The sequence below is a fragment of the Chlamydotis macqueenii genome, chromosome Z (assembly GCF_036417535.1).
Source record: "Chlamydotis macqueenii isolate bChlMac1 chromosome Z, bChlMac1.mat, whole genome shotgun sequence".
Classification (NCBI taxonomy): domain Eukaryota; kingdom Metazoa; phylum Chordata; class Aves; order Otidiformes; family Otididae; genus Chlamydotis; species Chlamydotis macqueenii.
This window is the reverse complement of record NC_141593.1, coordinates 43822032-43843092: the sequence shown is the minus strand read 5'-3', so window position 1 is coordinate 43843092 and position 21061 is coordinate 43822032. Positions and strand designations below refer to the sequence as shown.

At 39.5% G+C, this 21061-nt stretch overlaps 1 protein-coding gene across 8 annotated transcripts in view; it reads left to right on the top strand.

Moving 5' to 3' along the window:
- The first annotated feature begins 89 nt into the window (after nt 1-89).
- SLC35D2 (solute carrier family 35 member D2) overlaps nt 90-21061 on the top strand; it is a 24445-nt gene continuing 3473 nt past the window's right edge. For 2 of the 8 annotated variants that reach the window (XM_086769798.1, XM_086769796.1), the window contains exons 1-10: nt 90-260; nt 4005-4038; nt 5676-5762; nt 8505-8572; nt 10543-10614; nt 12530-12598; nt 13645-13747; nt 15119-15211; nt 18511-18589; nt 20390-20472. In XM_086769798.1, the coding sequence (XP_086625924.1) occupies nt 121-260; nt 4005-4038; nt 5676-5762; nt 8505-8572; nt 10543-10614; nt 12530-12598; nt 13645-13747; nt 15119-15211; nt 18511-18589; nt 20390-20472 (828 nt within the window). In that variant the 5' untranslated portion in view covers nt 90-120. Of the gene's footprint in view, nt 261-4004; nt 4039-5675; nt 5763-8504; nt 8573-10542; nt 10615-12529; nt 12599-13644; nt 13748-15118; nt 15212-17580; nt 17649-18510; nt 18590-19815; nt 19938-20389; nt 20473-21061 lie in introns of all 8 variants that reach the window. The other 6 variants (XR_015261381.1, XM_086769795.1, XM_086769792.1 and 3 more) reach the window with 6 other exon arrangements.

Genomic DNA, 21061 nt, shown 5'->3' with positions numbered 1-21061 from the left:
GCGGCCGGGCCGGGCCAGGCCGGGCTGAGCCGGACCGGGGAGGAGGAGGACGAGGGGCGGGCGGCCGCGCTCCTGGGTGCAGCCCCGGGTGGGGCCCTGGCCGGTGCTGCCGACGCTGCCATGAGCGCCGGGCAGGCCGCGGGGGAGGCGGCGGGTGCTGCTGCGCCCTCGGCGCTAGCCAAGGTGCTCTCAGCCCTCTTTTACGGGACATGCTCCTTCCTCATCGTGCTGATCAACAAGGCGCTGCTCAGCGCCTACAGGTGAGGGCTGGCGGCGCGGGCCGGGCCGCAGGCCGCGGCAGAGCGGCCGCCGGGCAGCGCGGGGCGGCGGGGCCTGTCCCGGGCTGCCGCCGGTGCCGCTCTTCTCCCGGCGGGGGCGGGTGCGAGTGCTGCCTCGCTGCCGAGGCGGCCCGTCGGGGAAGCGTTTTCACGACCGTTAGCACAGCCCAGGGGACTCGGCGCAGTGCGGGTCCCGGGGCAATCAGCGGGCGCACCGGCACTGGCCCTTTAACACCGGAGGTGTCGGGGAGTGTGCTGGGGCTGGGGCTTGCTTCTGCAATTTCAGAGACCGTCTATGCCCAGCATGCGCGGCTTCTGGAGCACCACTCGATGGCAGCGTCCTTGGCGAGCCTGTTTTTGAAACACGTCAGTCTTTTCCTGGAAGATCTGTTACTCCCGGCGTTGAGGCTGGCGTTTCACTGGTTGCACCAGCTCAGACCCTTAATGGAAGTGGCTTTTCCCATAACTGTTCCTGCCAAACAATATTATTACTTTTCTGCGAGCACTTTTCTTTTCTGAGGTAGCCAAAACCAAAACGTGAACCTCAGAAAACCTCTTAAACGTAAAAACACTGAAGAACTATATCTGTTGACATGATGAGGGCTCCCCCGTGGAGTTGTCATCCCATAGCTGTGATCTTCTCACCAGTAATACTCTTTATTTAAAAGATTTGCTGTGTTTTTGCTATGTTTTAGCTCGTTATGAACTAACAACAGAAAAGGGAAAAAAACCAACAAAATGAAAGGGAAAAAGTAAAACAGAAAAGGCAAAATGTGCCGTTGTTTTCTAACGTTCAGTGCTGTTTGAACACATAAGAGCTGTATATAACATCTCCCAGAAATGATACATGAGGCAAGTTGTGGTTTTGTTTTATAGTGGTTTTTATCGTACAATCTGCAGCTCCCTATAAGTCCCTGGCATACAACTAAACACATCCATGAAAGACAATTGAGGGCGACATGCCCATCAGTAAACCTAAATTTTCTATAAAAAGCTTACAGCATTGCTGGGAATGTTTAGGGCTCTGCAAATCAAAAAAGTCTGGAGAAATCTATGTAGTACAAATGAGTGGTCTCCATATTTGTATTGTGTAGCTATAACTGCAACACAATTTAAGTGCCATGTGATTATAAATGGAAGTCCTAATTCTTCTGCTCTTTTTTTTTCTTCTTTTTTTTTTTCACATTAATTCTTCTGTTTCCTGGAGTCACTTTTGTTACTGGCGACTCCTAATCCTTTAGCTGTGTCCTCAGTGTGTGTCCTCATGGCTTTCCTAGTGCAGTGCAAAGCATTTCTTTCTTTTGCAGATACTATATTCCCATCCCAGTGGTCCTCATTTGAGTTACACATTTCTCAATACACCTTGTAGTAGTATAGTAGTTCTTGGTGGCTTCTGTGATAAATAGCCAAACTTCAAGGAGCCTTGGTGATGGAAAATGACAAAGCTTGTTGAGAATGTGGATGCCTCCTTAGGCATTTGTTAGTGCAGGTCTGCACAGAGAATTGAGTGGGTTTTATTTAGACTCCTTGGATACAAGTTTGTGTGTGACTATCCATGAAAATACTGTGTGACTCCTGGGAGGCAGCAGGAGTTGTCGTGTTCAGGGAGCTCCTTGACACCTAAAGTTTGTGGGCGGAGAGGCTGCAGACACTGCTGGTAATGGCGTGAACCAGCCATCCATCGTAAATAATTTCTTTGTGTGTCTTTCAGTATGCATACAGAGAATTGGCAGTTACTGCCACACCTTTATTGGCTCTAACTTGATGTAGATTTAGGGGGAAAAATGGAGGGGCTCAGGCTCTTCAAGTGCCCTGGTAAAGTTTCTGCTTTCTTCACATTCAAATATCCATGCTTTCAGCTGAAGCTAAATGAAGGGATATGGTAAGAATTTAGCCAGTTTAGCAGACAACAGGTGTTTCTACATTTACCTAGGTATTTTCTTTTCACAAAAACATATTGCTAGTGTGTTTGTTCTGTGAAGATGAGCTTCCAAGTTAGGGCAAGTGCAAGGGATTTACTGTATCCTCGCAGAGTGTGTAGTGTATATGTGAGGCCGCTCAAAAATTATGCATTGTTAGAGTTCTCCAAGTGTGTTACCTTCACTTGCAAATATACCCAAAACAGTTAGCTCTTTAGAATTGATCAGCTGTGTGTATGCTGTATTCATAGAATTGTGGAATCGTTAGGGTTGGAAGGGACCTTTAAAGGTCATCTAGTCCAACCCTGCTGCAAGAGGCAGAGACATCTCCAACCAGATCAGTTCAACCTGGCCTTGAAAGTTTTCAGGGATGGGGCATCTACCACCTCTCTGGGTAACCTGTTCCAGTGCTTCAACACCCTCATTGTGAAAAATTTTTCCCTTACATGTAGTTTGAATCTACCTCCTTCTGTTTTAAAACCATTACCCCTTGTCCTGTCACAATAGGCGCTGCTACACAGTTTCTCTCCATCTTTCTTGTAAGCCCCCTTTAGGTAGTGGAAGGCTGCTGTAAGGTCTCCCCAGAGCCACCTTTTCTCCAGGCAGAACAACCCCAATTCTTTCAGCCTGTCCCCATAGGAGAGGTGCTCCAGCCCTCTCATCATCTTCGTGGCCCTCCCCTGGACTCACTCCAACAGGTCCAAGTCCTTCTTATGTTGGGGGCTCCAGAACTGGATGCAGTACTTCAGGTGAGGTCTCACCAGAGCAGAGTAGAGGGGCAGAATCACCTTCCTCAGCCTCCTGGCCATGCTTCTTTTGATGCAGCTGAGGATGCGGTTGGCTTTCTGGGCTGCATGTGCACATTGCTGGCTCATGTTGAAGCTTCTCCACATCCAACACCCTCAAGTCCTTCTCCTCAGGGCTGCTCTTAATCCATTCTTCACCCAGTCTGTATTTGTGCTTGGGATTGCTCCGACCCAGGTGCAGGACCTTGCACTTGGCCTTGTTGAACTTCCTGAGGTTTACATGGGCCCGCTTCTCCAGCTTGTCAAGGTCGCTCTGGATGGCATCCCTTCCCTCCAGCTGTCAACCACACAACACAGCTTGGTGTTGTTGGCGAACTTGCTGAGGTTGCACCCTGTCCCACTGTCCCTGTCACCAACAAAGATGTTAAACAGAGCCAGTCCCAATACCAACCCCTGAGAAACCCCACTCATCACTGGTCTCCACTTGGACAGTGAGCCGTTGACTACAACTCTTTGAGTGGAGCCATCCAACCAGTTCCTTATCCGCCAAGTGGCCCATCCATCAAATCCATGTCTCTCCAGTTTAGAGACAGAGATGTTGTGCAGGACAGTGTCAAATGCTTTGCAGAAGTCCAGGTTGGTTGCTCGTCCCTTATCCACCAATGCTGTAACCCTGTTGTAGAAGGCCACCAAATTCCTCAGGCACAATTTGACCTTAGTGAAGCCATGTTGGCTGTCATGGATCACCTCTTTGTTTGCCATGTGCCTTAGCATAGTTTCCAGGAGGATCTGCTCCATGATCTTGCCAGGCACAGAGGTGAGACTAATATTATTTGGATGCAGCTTGTGTTTTGCTGCAGAATTGAAATATTAGGACTCCAATTACTGTAGCAGTTTCTGAGCTCTTCTGAACGGCTAGCAAGTCATCTACAATCCACATGTCCAGTTGTTGACTTTGGTGCTAAATTTAAACTTGTTTGTTTGTTGTTTTGTTTTGCTTGTTTGGTTGGTTTTCTTTTTTTTTCCCCCTTCAGGATTAACTGTCTGTTTATGCTTTTCAGCTTCCCATCACCGATGTTTCTTGGAATTGGACAGGTATGTTCAGAAGTAAAGCACGCTGAATGTACTCATAATTTTGTAAGTTAAACTAACGTTAGCTTAGAGATATATTTTTTTTTGTGGGAAATCTCTGTTATACTGCACTGCTCATCTTCTAGATTAGATACACCATAAAGAAGAGTGACTTGTTTTAGTGAGATCAAGGAAATTTAATCTCAAATCAAAACTACTCCCTGGGAAGAGTTGCATGAAGGACTGGAAATGTCATTTATTTCCCCTGGTAGAGTTCAGTAATTAAGAAATCTGGCCTTCAAAACTGCCAAGATTTGTTCTAACAAGTGCATAGATCCTATGAGAGTCCCTGACCATTTGTGCATTATATGCAGAGACATTGCCTCTATTTTTAGACAAACCATGTATTTCCTCATAAATCTCCTCCCTCTTTCCCAGCAGTTTTCCGGTAGGACTGGCACACAGTTTTTGGTTCTTTGTTGCCTTATTTGCCTGTGAGCGATTTGCAGTACTGCAGTGGAAAATGTTTTTTTTTAATTATTTTTTTAAAAAAATTTTATTAGTAAGCATTATAGTAAAACCAAAGTTCAAATGTTTGTGTACATGACCCATAAAGAAGAACATGTGACTCTGCAGAGGGATGGTTGGGAAAGATGGAGCCTGGAAGTGGGTGTTGTTTAGGCAAATACTTTTAAAAGAGAGGATTTATTTTCTGCCAAGGTTACACACTAAGAGGTGGTCAGGAAGAGGTGAAAACAGGGTACTGCAGATTTAATATCTCTACTCTTTGTTGCTGAAGAGTGTAAAATGTCTTGTAACATCTTTGCTGTATGAGAAGGGGAGAGAAAGAGAGTTTCACACATTCAGACTGCTCAAGGAACCACATGTCATGTTTCAGTGGAAGCCAAAGACTAGAAAATATGGCAATACTTCATGTTGAGGGCAGTGATAATGGCCTTGTTTCTTTGCAGAACCTAAGACTCAATGGCGTTTCCATTTTTGCTGAATGATCCTTCCAAGATTTCACTGAACGGTTTATAAAGTTATAGTGCTTGAGACGGTAGAGCTTGACTCCACTCCGTTTTCTAGACAGGCAATTAATGAATTTTTGTATAAGGAAAATTTTACATTTTTTTCCTTCCTGGAGTCAGCATTAACTCTTATGATGTGTCTCAGATGTGTGTCTCAGATACTCTCCATCATTCTGCCCTTATCTTTATTATTCATTCCTCATGTTGTCAACAGACTGATCAATGCACAATCCCCACAGCCGCCTCACATTACTGAAAAAGCTGTAGGAGTGATTCTGCAGACTGAACAGCACTCTGAGTGAAAATAGCTTGATTATTCAGGGATCCTCTCGTGTTTTATTTTCTCAACTTGTTCTTGGTGTATATTGTTTCACAGAGTGCCACTAATTATCTCAAGCCAGTAAAAAATATGTCTATATTGTACTTTCAAATAAATAACAGTCAAAATTGTTAAGGATAATGTTATTACAGTTTATTCATTGCATGCTGTGTTGTTCTTTGGAAAAAAAAATATATGTGATACCTAGCATTTATCTAATGCGTATAAAAACTTGTCTTTGAAGCAGTTATTTCCTTGATACATTACAATTTTACTCTTACGTGACTTCTTGTTTTTTCTTTTTTGTTTAGATGGCAGCCACTATACTTATCTTGTATGTGTCAAAATTAAATAAGATTGTTCACTTCCCCGATTTTGACAAAAGCATACCTGTGAAGGTAAGGATTGATACTAATAAAAAGATGTTACCTCTTGTAATGGCATTCTTTCTTAGGGGGACAAGACATAAAAGAAGAACGGAAAACAATTTTGCATTTGTTTGTCAAATATGTTTCTTTGTTTCATTTAGTAGTGGATTTGATCATTTTAATTTCACTGCAGTATCTTGCCTTTTGTTTGCAGAGAAATCTGGTGCCATTTGGTTATGAAGTACATGGGAAAGCAAGCTGTACCTTCGTACAGCTGGATGAACTCTTTCAGATTCTTGAAGTATTTTTCGGAATGTATACAGCTCCCTGTGAGATTAATGGGAGATCTGTGTTTAAGAAAGAATTTTAATCACAGCATGAAAGGCTGTTTGGAAATTTGAATGGGACGTGTGAGAAAACAATAGAAAAATAGACTAAAAATCTGAACAACAGTTGATTCCAAATGTAACATTTATGTTCCATAGAAGGGGCTAAAATAATGCCTACAAAAGATACTATAGGTGGGGGTTGCTGCATCATGCAGACCGTATGTATGGTCTGAAGAGACAGGATAGAGAGAATGTGAGAGAAGATCTTTTATTATCTCAGATTGGGAACTAGGATCTGCAATGACTGTAGCAATGATTCTCACAGATTTTTGCATCTGTGTGCAGTGTTGCTGGAACTTTACTTTGGTGCATAACCCTGTGTATTTATGTCTTGTTCGGAGGTATTGGTCAGTGTTTGCTCAGAGGTACAGAGACAGCTCCCAGCTCTACTGCAGAGCTCAGATATCATAGCGTTTCAGGCCAGCATCTTCATTGCAGAATCTTGTCTTACTGTCAGTATGAGGTTTACCATGAATGTCTTGCTGTCTCGCAGCCATTGGTGAATGCTGTATTTTCTTAATTCATGCTGAAATCATTTACATTTCTGTATGTAGAAATCTTGCAGGAGTATCTATTGCATTGATTATAAAATGGGCAATCCTTATTTTTTCCAGAACGTGAATGAAGAAGGTTTCCCAGTGGGTATTTTTGAGTTCAGCATATAAACAACTTGTTGAGACCTCAGGAGGCTTCACCTCTCTGCACCCCTCCAGTGCCATTACTCTCCCTCCCTGCTATGGTCTTCACTTTAAAGTCACTACAAGGGCGTTAAAAAATACAGCACCTATTTTCTTTGTCCTTTGAAATACTTTCCTGGATATATTGGGGGCAGTCAGCGCTGCAGCATAAAGGACTCACATATTGCTTGTAGTGCTGAATTTGACTAGTCACAGTGAATCAGCTGGATTGCTCGTTGATTTATTTACTTTTTAAAGCACCCTTGGACTGACTCTTTATCCTTTTAACAACTTCGCTTTCATTGACAGTGAGATTACTGTCATGAACTGAGATTGTTGTTGCTTTTCACTCCCGAACTGGTTTATGTCCTCAGTGCTTTCAGCTAGAGCTTTAAAGTAGCAAAGTGCTTATTTTAGTGAGGAAATTTGGGAGTTCTTGACCCTTTTTAAGTAAATGTTTCATTGATCTCTGATGTTGTGCTGAATGTTGTGATTTTAACATTACAACAGATGAAGTTCAGAGGAAAGAGAATGTCATGTCAGCGCTGTTTTCATGCTAGGAATGCAGATAGTTTTCTAAATGAAATTCTGCAGAAGAGACAATGTCTTACAAAATTTGTGTGAGCTTATGTTGACAGGCACAGTATTTCTTGTTACTTGCACTCCTCTTACGTTATCCTCCGGTTTGCTTTTACTGATACCTTCACTTAAAAGTTAACTTTGGTTAATTGTGGTCGAACTTTTACTGTACTTTTCTCCTCTCTCCTCTTTGTTGTAAAAGAAAGGCAGAATTTTTTACATCGTTAAAATGCAGTGCATTCCTCTGTATGCATTTCTAGCACACAATGCTTTGAGAAGACATAGCCTCTAACAAACACTGTGTCTTCTGAAGCATGTATAGGTACAACAGCAGGGTAGAGGATCTACTTTGTCTTTTTGCCATTTCAGCTCCACTTGACTGATAGTGAGTGGGACTAGATGTACACACCACCTTTGTCCCCAATGATTACTTTGGCTGGTTTTAATCTTCTGCAACTTTTCTGTAGCAGGAGAATGGCAGCTTTCAACTGCAGCTGAGTATTGTGTAGAGATCCCTGACTTCTGGTACATTTTCTTAAGGCTCTGTAGTTACGTTATTGCTTCTCTATGTTTCTGTGGGAGTCAGTCTCATTATGCTACAAGCTGGAAATGGTAAAGTTTAATTTACCCCTAAATACTTATGTTTCCTTTCTAGTATCTCACATAGCAGAATTTGTTAGGTAGATCTGAAACGGTGTATCTTCCAGGCATGCTAGTATGTGTGAAGTGCCTAGAGAAGCATAGCATACTTACAGGTTATTAATTATTTTATTCCACCTGTTCTCTTGCTTATTTAGTTACTATTACTAGTATTACTTTTATACCTAAAATTAAAATGTTAGAATGAGTGTTAATCTGAGAATTATAGTAATTAAAATAAAACTGAACACAGTCTGACTCATTAGATGTAGATTGTAACTCTTCTAATGCAATCAGTGGAGCTGTGAATAGTCACATGAAAGAGAGCTGCGGATCAGTTTTCAGCAGAGTTACTTCTTTTTTTTCCATTAAAAAACCCTCTTTCTTGCTAGAAGTACATATTACAGTTATCAAATTCTATCAAATAAAGTTTCTCAATAGTACTTCAAAACATAATAATCTGAGTTGTGCTTTTAATTTTATCACAGTTGTTTCCCCTGCCTCTGATTTATGTTGGAAACCACATAAGTGGATTATCGAGTACCAGCAAACTCAGGTACAGTAAATGGAAGTTACAACTAGACTGTTTGGATTTTACCCTTTTCTTTTGTGGGGGTAAAAAATAAACACTGAAAAAAGGCGTTGCATAGGGACTTAAATGCATATGATGTCTGCTGTCTGTCTAAACCCCAGATACTATTATGAAACCCTTACCCAAATATTTGATCTGTTCGCAAGTTGTCTGCTTCTTTTAAGGGGGGCTTAGCTAGGCCTCTACTGACAGAAAATCAGAATACTTGGGACGATGAAACTGCTTTCACTTTCCCCTCTTACCCAAGCATCCAGCTTTTCCTGGGTGTCCTGACCAGTAAGTTTGAAAGCTGTAAGAAAGATGTTTTTGAAGGAAGAAGAATATGGGAAAGATTTGTACCATGATGTCAGTGCAGGTTATTTAGGACACACCAAGAAATGGAAGAACTACTTTCTAGTGAGGTGGTGATGGCAGCATAGTCCTCTTGAGCACCAAGAGCAAGCTGTGGAGAAATTGCTAAAGGGTAAGCATAGATCTGTGAGAGCTGCTTCCATGCTAGTTCTAAAAAGGTGTAGGCTCTCTAGAGGACCTGCTGTAATAGATTGAATGACCAAATTGTCTGTGGAAGAAGAATGCAGCATGCATGATCATTGCACCAGATACAGCACTACCATTGCAGTGCTTTCTTGTATGTTATTACAGGCTCCTGAGGATTTGATAGTAAGCTAAACCAAACCACAGAATTTTGTGGGTTTTCAGAATTTCATAACTTTGAAATGTTAAGCATCTGTTTCTACAACTCTTTGTTGTATGCATTTGGAAGTTGTTCCACTGAAGTGACTATTCAGGCTGGCATAAGGACTTGGGCAGTACTGTCCCTGCTAGCGCTTCAGCCAATGTGCATATGGAAGTAGTTTCAATCCTGTAAAAGTTTGATACATGGGTTCTTCTTTCGCCTATTTCCCTAACTGTAATTTTAAAATAAAAAGTTTATTAGGTTATTTATACATAAGTACACCATCTCCTCCTCCTGTTACTGACGTACCTCGTTTAGATTTACTAGTCATAACTGATTTTTAAAACAGAAAAGTAAGAATGACTGCAGTGTTTATGCCATTAACATTTTGCTACGTTGCATTCTGTTATGTTATGTGACATTTGCTTACATTAAGGAATTTTTCACCTTGTTTGGGTTGTTTGTAGGGTGATCTCATGCATAATTTCAGAATGTCTGTTGTAAAGTGATTAAACTCTGTGTTAGAATATGTGTTATTTATTAATGCCATTGATAGTAGTTATCTTAAAGAGAGGATTAGTTGGTCCATATGGCCATGCTGGCAGATTTCCAAAGTATCAGATGCAAGTGTTTTCTCAAATTACTTAGGAAGGTTTCCAATTTTCTCACTTTGTGTAGACCAACAATATGTTGTTAGAAGTACCTGTTTGATTGGTAGTTGCAGCTGGTTCCACCTTTGATGTTTCTTGTGCTTCCTCTGTTTTTTTTTTTCTTGTGGATTTATTTTACTTTTTTTGAAAGTATATCTTGTTTACTAAGCATGTTTGCTTTGTATTTTATTTCGATTATATGTTTTCAGAGGTTTATTATATGTCCTTTAATTTTACAGTAGAAATAATTTTTAGTTACCCTCCCCATGAATTCTACAGGAAGAATTATGTCATAGGGGCTATGCTAGGTAGAAAATATAGCTTTTATATTTCATTTCACGGAAGCAGATGAGCCTTTACAAAGGTAGCCAGTTGTGTGGTTTTACGAACTGGCAAATCTTGTTATTTTTCAATGATTTGGTTATCGAATCTGCCTCTAGTGTCAGACTGACTTTTTTTTTAATGTATGCTAAGTGGCTGGGAATTTGTTTTGATTGCTTATTGTTGGACTAATGGTTTCATCCTCTGCTTAGTAAAATTAGATAAGAATTAAAACCTAATAATGCTATTAATCTGACCCTGTGCTTGGATTTGGTTCTTTTTGACAGTTTGCCGATGTTTACAGTGCTCAGGAAGTTTACCATTCCACTTACGTTACTGCTGGAAATCATCATACTTGGGTGATCCTTTTTTTTTTTTTAATTCAAGATACCTTTGTTTTAGATCATATCAAATGGATTACATGTGGCATCTCATCAGAGTACTGAATGAATGCTTTTTGATGAGAAATAGAGAAATCAAAAAGAGTGGTTTTATGCAGCTTTTTTGGAAGACAGAGGTACATGCACTTAGTGATTACAGGAAAAAAAATACAGCTTGCTTTCATTTACACAGCTCATTCTCTTGACTGTTGCACAAGAATCAGGTAAGCAAAGCATGACTCAGACACTTCTTTTAGCCGTTATGGTTTGTGTCTCGTCTCAGAGGCCGCTAAGCTGCAAACCGCTTCAAACGAGCAGATACTTATGTCTCAAAACACTTATGATAGTATGGCAGTCTGCTTATGTAAAGTAGCTTTGTGGGTCAAGTCTAAAAACTTACCAGTTTATTGTGAAAATAAGATATCTAGCAGTGTGTGGTTAGATCAGAAAACTCTTTAATTATAGATACATCATTTATCTTTAATGAGAAATTCAGAAGTGTATGCTATTGCAGCTTCGGATCGATCACTAGTTTCAGTTGTACCAATTTGAAAGACCAAGAATATAAATACGTTATAATTTATGCTTGGGTCAGGCAAGGTAACAAGGAAAAGCAGCTTGGTGAAGCTGAACCCAGGCAACAAAAGAGGGATGGTCAGGGGAAGAGCTCTTCAAAAAGCCTCCAAGTAGATTGGCATCTCCTTTTGGCTGATGCAGCAGTTGATCGATGTGATTCGTATTTAGAGATGCTCCAGGGTTCTTTTCTGGTTCTAAGTTCTCACAGGGAAAGCACAACGTGTTGTTTTCTCCTGTTGGCCTGAGGCCTCCCGCAAGCAAGTGAGGAAAATGGGAGTCAGTGAGATAGCCATCAGTTCTCAGCTGGACTATGGCAATGTGGTCTATGAGTGCAAGCAACATTCTAACCTAAGGGAAGGTTAAGAGCAGAGCTCTGTATTCATACAGACTGCTGCAGTGTATTTCCTCAATGCTGAAAATGAAGGTACTCCAGAGAGTCTATGCTAGCTTACCTTAGGATTTGAAAACTAGTCAAGGTTTGAGTTGTTACTGTTGAGATTCATTATGATTGAAGCCTAATGTATCTAGAGATTGCATACAGCTTTGTTGTTGGGATGGTGGTCCACATCTGTGCTCCGTTGACACATAGGATTTCTCCAAGAGCATTGTACGTTTTGTTTTGATGGATCTTTTCCCACAGGTCAGCTCAGAGCTGGGGGAGAGAGAATGACTAGGGGAATGCTTGTAAGGCACATTGCAGTATGGTGCAAAAATACTGAAGACATTTCTAAATAAAGTAATACAGATATAAGAAGCAGGTTGGTTTTACAGTATGCTTTTCCCTACTCTGTGACAGTGCAGATGTAGAGGTACTGAAGAATATAGTAAGTTTCTGTGCTTTCCCCTCGAAGTACAAGGTTTCAGTTTGACTTCAAAATAAGTATCTATTTGAAAAATAGCCCAGATAGTGTGTTGTACATCATCTTCCCCAATAAAAGTGAGATGAAAAGCCATATAAGAAATATGTAGTGATTTTCCTATATTGGATTACTGGAAGACGGTGAAATATGTCCATTATGACTACCAATACACAGGAAACTACAGTTTGTTCCAGCACTGTTGCTTTAAACTTTTAATCTTTACTCTTAAAATTATCTAGTAGCAGAATGCTCACAGTGCTTTTTCAATCTCTGTTCTGAGAGCCAAAGTCTGACAGCGTGGCGCAGTTAATCACATTTGCTTCTGTGAGGTTGTCAAGACTGTGCCCTCCTGTTAAATGTTCTGTGATTACTAATTACTTTGAAACTTTTCAGTCAGACAGCCGTTTAGTGTCCACTTCAAATAATGAAAATGTGAACTGTCTAATTTTTGTCTACAGGAAACGATACCCACTGAGTATTATAGTCAGCGTATTTGCCATCATTCTTGGGGCTTTCATAGCAGCTGGGTAAGGTTTTTATTTGTTATACAAAGTCATGTTATGAGAGGAGGGACAACAGGAGGATTTTCTTCCTTGTGAAATGTCAAGTAAACCTAAGTTGAGATTAGTTACTCTGAATGAAGTTGGTTTGAAAAATCTCTGCTGACACCATTAGCAGGTGCAGGAATACAAAAGAAAAAAATTAGCTCTAGCTGGAAGTATTTGGGTGCTTCATTTCCCCTCCCCCCAGGTTTTCCATGTTTGCACGATCATAAAGGAAGAAAATTAAACTGTGTAAGAAATGCTGCTTTTATTTCATAGTATCAGTGTATTTTACTAATCTTAGAAAAATATATTCTTGTTCTGTGTAGAAAGACTGATCTTTTGGTTGTCAAATAGAGTTTTGAGTTAGGCAACGTCTATTTTTTTAGTCACTTTTAACAAGTTCAAATGTAAGATTAAGTTCACAAAGCACTTGTATGTTAGCCTCCTCTGTTCTGTTTTGGTTTTTTTTTTCTGTTTGGATATTCCTTTACTTAACTGGAAATGTAATGTTATTTTTTATTTCTTGGCTTTGCTATGTACAAAGGTAAATAATTTCCATGTGATGTGACTCAGGTAGAGCCATGTCCTGTTACATGAATTACCCCATATTCATGAGATAACTAGTCAAAACAGAAAGGATGATAATATGTCTGAGTGTAAAAAAACCAACTAGTCATACTTTTATTCCGTAGCTACTTTTTGTATTAAAAGAAATAGATAAGTATACTCAGTAATAATTGGACAAGTTGTCAGGATTGAGACAGATGGAATTTTTCACAGAATGAAAACCGAGCATTTCCTGCCACTTCTGCACTGAGTTCTGGAAGCTGATTACTCGTTTGTGAGGTCCTGTGACTGGAGAAATGAAAAGTGCCTTTACTTACAAGGAATGCATAAAGCAAAACCTGTGACTTACTGGAGTTCTCAGGATTTGCATTTCTTCATTTATGATACTTCTCTATGTAGACAAAGTAGTGCAATGCGTTGTATACTGTTCGCTTATTTACAGTATAATATTTCTTTCCCAGGTCTGATCTGTCTTTTAATCTGGAGGGCTACACGTTTGTATTGCTAAATGATATCTTCACAGCAGCAAATGGAGTTTACACAAAGCAGAAGATCGATCCAAAGGTAACTGCAGGGTGATTATGTTTAATTTAATATTATGACAATATGGTAACAGTAGGTTACTTATTATATGGCCTTATGAACTAATAAATAGTTTAATTTGCTTTCATATTTTAGTTGATATATACATCCTTAATATATCACTCTGGGAAAAAGTTGTTAATAGTATCCCAGGCCACGCTTAGATAAACAGTGTAATTTTTGTTCCCAAGTCTTTTAGGCAGAGTTTTTAGTGGCTTTAAAGTGTTTGTTTTGGATAAAAACTAAAATAAATCCAAACCAAAACAAAATTATTTACCTGTAAACTTGATATATATATCTAAGGAAGATTATTTTTTTTACTAGAAACACACTTCAAATGAGGTTTATGTAAAATAACTTGTGGGTAGGAACAGAGACCTGACCAGTTTGAGTCAATAACAGTAACAACTGATATCTTTTTTGGATGTTTAAAAGCAGGTCTACATTAACCCAGGTATGCCAAAGAATTTGGCCATACCTTGACACATTATACTTCGTGTAAACATTGAGCAGACTGCTCTGCAAACACAGTGCGGTGAAAACATAGCAAGCTGTAGCAGAGAGCAGTCTTGGAGATGCTGGATAGAGGTTTTGTCACTGACCTTTGTGAGTCAATCTGTACAGTGGAAACGTGTAGCTTTTAGTTATCTCTGGAGTTGCATTGCATCCAGACTTCATATTTTTCTTTATGAGCAGCACTTAATGGCCTCACAGGTTTCTGCAGAATACAGGATTTCATTTTAAAGCACAAGATAAGCTGGAGAGATTTGCCACATAGCATGGCTGAATCTGGAGGAAGCGAAGACTGCTTTTTCATTACCCTAATCTTCTGCCTTTGTGTCAAGCAAGTTAACCACCAGGATATATGGCATCCCTCAAATTACCTGAAGTTACATCAGTTACCGGTGGTTACAGATGCTCCGTCTAGCAGTCAGGCTTCATTAATTTTGCTGCTATGCTGACCCCAGAGAGCCACCCTGCCCTATGCTTTTGTTGTTGATTTGCAGTAGATGGAATGGGTAATCCCTCGGCCAGGCAAAGGCTTATGTGCATTCTGACAGAAAGCAGTGCTGGATCAGCCTTTGGAGATTTCCAGCTAGTTGGTGTTATATAGAAACGTTTCAAGATATAGCAGAGGAGTAATATTCTTCTTAACTTACAAAGTGACTTGAGTGGAAACTCAGCTTTGTACTGAACACTGAATCCAACGGTCACGAGCTTATATTTTAAATTCAAGTGTATTATATTTTGCCTGCTCATTAACGATAATGTCAGAAGGCTTGCCAGAGTAGTGTTTAGTATTTTGCTCTTAAATAACTTGTAATTCCAAACACCATGTTTCGTTTTTCACAGGAGTTGGGAAAATATGGTGTCCTTTTCTATAATGCTTGTTTCATGGTGGTTCCGACAGTTATTATTAGCTTTTCTACTGGAGACTTTCAGCAGGTAAGGAGCAATATTCCATATGTCAGACTGATAACAGTATTTTGATCAGTTTTTTCAGTTGGGGGGTGGGTGGAGGTTTTTGTTTGTATTTTTTTAAAGAAGTAATCCTACCTCTGTGTGAGTGACTAGTATTTGAAATATGTGACTTGGACTTCCTTTCATAGGTAAGAACTTGTAATTATTCACTCTGAGGAGAAGCTGAAGCTGTGTGATAGCCCCTGTATGAGTCTTTGTTTAAAAACCAGTATATGACTGGGAACTCTCAGCAGAGCAGTTGGTTGGAAATCCAGCTGCACTGTGTGATTTGCCATGTGCTCTAAAATGAGATTGCAAATATCAAAACCAGACAATTTCTAGTCCTTCTCTCATTCTGATGCGCAGAACAGATTCCTGTTTAGTCTCAGTCTAGTTCAGGAACCTACATTTTACATTCTTACAGAACGACAAGATGACTCTCCGTAGCTAATCATAATAAAGTATAATACCATAGGCAGTATATCTTGGCACGTAAAGTATCAGACCAGGAGATTTGTCTTGTTTTTCTGTCTCCCTCACAGACTTACTGAGTTCTCTTTTTCTTACCAGTAATATGAGTCTATTAGTCTCATATTCCCTTTTGGAAATATTTGAGATTTGCCACTAAAAACTGTTACAGAGCTTGTGGGTGTCCTAAATCATTCCAGTTGCATGTTGTTGTACCCTGAACTCACATGATTTTGTTATTGTCTTCTTACAAGTCTGCTTTAAGTGGAAGAATTGTCATTCCCTGAAAAGTGATGGCTTTAGATCTGCTGTGAGTGTGAAATCTCTTCTTGTGACATCAGTCGAGCATCCCCTTGTGCCAGTTTAGGAAAATGCAGCTGATGCCCTTCTTGGCAGACTTCGTAGGGGCCAAGTTTGTATGTCTATAAGGTTTCAACTGCTTTCCCGGCAGTCGTGGCTGGAGGTATTTTGGGAGAACTGGACAGGGAATTTTAACTTGTTGCTAGATTTATTCCATGAGAAAAATAAAGAGTGCATTGTACGCGCATGTTGATTAGGCAAGAACAGTTTAATGCTCAATTATCTGAAAAAAAGTAAATAAATATCAGAGAAATGTGTAGTGCCTATTCTGCATATGCATTGGCTTGGTGACTTAATATTAAAATTCCCATTAAGTGATGTGGATAACTAGTGTCAGTATGATGCACAGAGATTAAATTACCGGAAAAGGGTAGAAAATGGAAAAATACTAATGAAAAGTCAACAAATCATTGTAGATAACACCTGTATTTAGCAGATTTTCAGGCCATAGAAGTGGGTTTGCTTTTCCCTTTTCAGAGATTTTTGCCTTGATCCATCACAGCAGGTACCTTTTGCCAGTCAAAATATCAGTACTCTATGTAATAGGAAAATTGCTTCTGCTCTTCTAGCTCTTTCTGGAGTGGTAGCTACCACATCTTGGAGAGACTGCAGTGTGTGAGTGTCCCAGTTACTTCTCCTTCACCAGCTGGCTGACTAGGAGGACAGCATGATGCACTGGAAGAGAAGTGAAGCTTCAGAATGTCTCTTTGTAATACTTGGCAATTTGTTGCTGCACACCAGCACAATTCTAGCAGGGCAGAGGTGCTTGAGATCCCCCTAGACTATTACCTCAGGTGCTGGAGGCTCAGCTAGCCACAGCTCTTCATGGGCTAACAGCCTTGACCCTGTTTCTCAGGGATGTGTTCAGCCTATGCTGAATTTTATGCTAATACAGGTGACTTTAAACTAACCATATTGAAATGTAGCATATCCCGAGTTACTATAGATGGAAAAGAATCTGTGACATGTTTCTTAGTGACTGTTGTGTGGCACTCTGTGTTTGTTTGCTGCATGTCACTAAGGAGCAGACTTTAAAGTGGTGATTTAGCCTTTTAATTGACCTTCATTGATGAGAGACCTTAGTAATGCTTATTTAATGTACTTTCGAGCTCAAAAATGCAGGCTTGGACCCTGAAAAATGTTTATGAATGAATCTATGGCATGAAATAGATTTCAAAGACTTTATTTATTTATTTATTTTTTCTCTTTGTCTGATATCAACACTGTTTCAACTACAGATTCTCTGTATTGTATTTGTGTTCATTGCTTGCAGTGTGGAGTTTTATATCTACACTGCTATATATGTTGCAAGAATCTGTCTAGAAATCATGGGTGCTGTCATCCTGTTTTCTCTGTAGTTAAGTGCATCAAACTGTTTCCAGTAGTAATAGAAACATGTAGTGATTATAATATGAATCAAATATATTGTGTGATTTTGCACATTTTCATATTAACTGTATTTTGTATGTATTTACAGTTGATTATATAGCACGTAATTCTTGCTCTCTTTTTTTTTTTGTTAATAGGCAACACATTTTCAGCATTGGACAAATTTTTTATTTGTCTTTCAGTTTCTTCTTTCCTGCTTGTTGGGGTAAGGACACAGAGCCATCAAGTAAGATGTTTTAATGACAGTGTTTCAGATTGCAGGGGGGGAAGGGAGGGGAGGGGAGGTGGGGGAGGCGGGGCTGGCACGCCCTGGCAGGCTTGGCGCGCGCTGGCTGTGGTTGGGCTGCCCGGGCCAGTCGCTACAGCTGGGCAGGGGCCTTGGCGTTAAAAATCAAAGAAAATAAATTTTTCCCCCAGGCTTCTGTCTTATCTTTTCATTATTTCTAATATTGAAAATAACTGTTTCAGTACTATCTATGTTGTTGACTTCACAAGTACAGTGGTCAACAACATGCCATTTGTCTTTTTTACTTCCTGTACTCAGTATTTCTCACCTGGCTGTCTCTTCTGATCACCTAACTTCTTCTTTGCATTTAATAGAATATAATTCCTTTAGTATAGGAACTGTTTCCATGCATTTGTTCTTTAAAGTACCTAGAAGAATATGGGAGAGTCAAAAGTAGTGAAACAATACTTTGTTCCTGTTGGAACTGCAGAGTCAAACCAAAAATAAAAAAAGTTAATTGGATCCTCTTTTGCTCTTTCACATACCACCAACGAAGGGGTCAAACTGACTTCAAATACTGACGTTTAAGAAACGCAGAAAACAGGAATGACTCTGTGAGAGCTCAAGCAGCACATTTTAACCTGTATTTTGAGTACTTGGTATATGCACATCATTAGCTTCAAGTACAGATCCACAGAATCATTTTTTAGGGTTTGGAACAGGTGGGATTGAAGATCCCAGCAAAATACTTATCCAGAAAATGTTGAACATTTCAAAGTGTTGCTAAATTTCTGCGTTTCTTGGAAGGAATTTATAAAATTTTCTCCTTTGCTTTATTTAGGTTTCTCTTGATGTATTCTACTGTCCTATGCAGTCATTACAATTCTGCGCTTACAACGACAGTAGTTGGTGCCATCAAGGTGAGTTATGGAGAAGAGCGACATGAGAATGCTCAAATAGACAGGGAAGAGCATTGACTGAGCAGTGATTCTACTTATGCTTTGAGCTGGAAACTCAAAATGAGGGCTAATACTGACACACTTTGTTTTCTTCCATTGAGGCTCAGGTATACTCTAGAAAGCAATGTAAGTATTAATATATTTTTTATTTTTCCTACATGAGAAACTTGAACCGCTTTCATTAGAAGATGTACATTTAACCACATTTCATCAGGTGCTGTCACCTGCTTCTATTCCTTATCAAGTTGCTGTGAGTTAGTCAAGGTAGCCTGGTGCAAATCCATTGCAAACTGATACAGACTACTGCACTTTCATTTTGGGCTGAATAATTTCCTTTTCTGATAGTAAATAGGGCATTCATAGATAAAGAATAATGGCTGAGCTGTAGTAAGGAGTTATTGCTGTATGATTAACTGCTTCTGTCTCTGTGTGAGAACTTGTATTGTAGCTGAAAGAACTATTTCATTTTGGTTTGTATAAATTCTGGGCAATTTGATCAACACCAAAACATGCCTGTCTTAAAAACTGAACTTGGTGTCTTTACTGTCTGTTTTCTCTAATCCAGTTTGTTTTAAAACCAATGCAACTTCCTTTGTGCTGTTAAGGCCAGCGTGTCTGAACTGGGAAGATGACTGACTGCACAAGCACATTTTTGTAGGCTAGTTTGGAGAGAAGCACGGAGCTTTAAGCTGGAAGAGATTTGGCAAAAGATAAAACTTGTGCAGTTGTGGGCCAAACAACTATCAGAATCCAAACTAGCTTGGCCACAGGAATAACAGTCCTTAGGGTGCTCCCCTTCATGGGTCGCTAAGGAAAACAATACCTCCAGCATAGCAAAATGCGCAAAAAGAAGATAGTACTTCTCTTTCTACAGTTGTGTTTTTTGAGAGCTGGCAAGATTAATCTAGTAGTTTTCATTCTGTGGTCCTGAAAGCATTCTTTTAAATTTTTTATGTCTACATTGAACCATTAAGATAGAGAAACACTGTTTCTGTTTTCTGAGTAATAATTATTCTTTGAGACATTTTGAATGGCTTTAAAGTTGAGAAGTGCTTTATTATGCAGTAGTCTCCACTAGAAATTGGTAGAAATGATGTCATTGTCCAGGCTAAATGCTAGAACATTTGAAACTAACAAAGTGTTGGTAAAATGATCACACGGTTCTATGGCTTTCCTTCTGTCTGTAGGGGGCAATTTTCCCGAAACTTGATAGGCGTGAGGTGAGGGGTAGAATCTTTAACTTTAGATGTGCCTGCCTTGAACTTGAGCCAAGTACTTTCAATGCACATTCAGTTGGCAAAGTAAAGAGGTAACCTTTTTAAAGCAATAGTAAACAGCTTTTATTGTAACTTTAAAGCATAATTTTTATACTTGAGAACCTAAAACCTAGTTTTAAGAAGTAGAATTTGAAATGAGCCTTCCAAGGATTAAAAAGAAGTACATTTTCAGAAGGTGGCCATAACTCCATTTTACCTAACATCAAATAACTAATTGTCCTTTTTTTTTCCTTTTTTTTTCCCCCAGAAACTCACTCTCAGTGCATTGCGTGTGTTTAGAAAACATATTGATTTTATTATTCTGTTTTGCAGTCACATTATCCATAAGGCTGACATCCTGTGAAACTAATTTAAACACTGATTTTTAGAGTGTACAGCAACAGAGTATAGCTGTTTCCTTAGTAAAGTAAATTAATTTAAATAATTTATATTCTTTGAGATGAAAACTGACTTCAATAAATGCATGGCTTTTGTTTCCTTTCAGAATATATCTATTGCTTACATCGGAATGTTGATTGGTGGAGATTACATATTCTCTGTGTTAAACTTTATAGGGCTAAATATTTGGTGAGTGAAACCTGAATAGCTTTTATTTGTTAAAGCTGAAGATTTCTTGGTGAGATAATAGTTTTATGGTTTTTTTTTTTTTTATTTGACCCACTTGGATGATGTAACTTTGAAGCTATTGGCCTGAGGATGAACTTCCTCGGGATTTAAAGTTCATTAGAGTTAGTTAGGTCTTTTCATGTCTGTTTTCAGATACTGAATCTTACTATGGTAAGATCTTAGCTATGGAAATATGCCTGCAGTTTTGCTGTGTGGGGTTGAGTTAATTCTTTTTTTACAAGCAGCAGTTCTGAGCTGCAAGGCTTCCAAGTAAAGCCAAGTGGTGTGGGAAGCGAGAGAACAGTGATTGAATGAGTTGTGCCTGTTGAATATGAATTATGACTTGTGAGTTGTTACTTTTTGTGTTTGGATGAACTGTTACATCTGTTTGTATGAATCTGTTGCAGCAACTGATAATTGATATTTGTCTACTTGGGGCTCATTTCTCAGATGACTTATGTAGCTCTGAAGCACTCCTAATTTATGCTAGCTGGCATTCTTCAATTGTTTGGAAGGAAAGGTACATACCTATGAAATGGTGTCTACAACA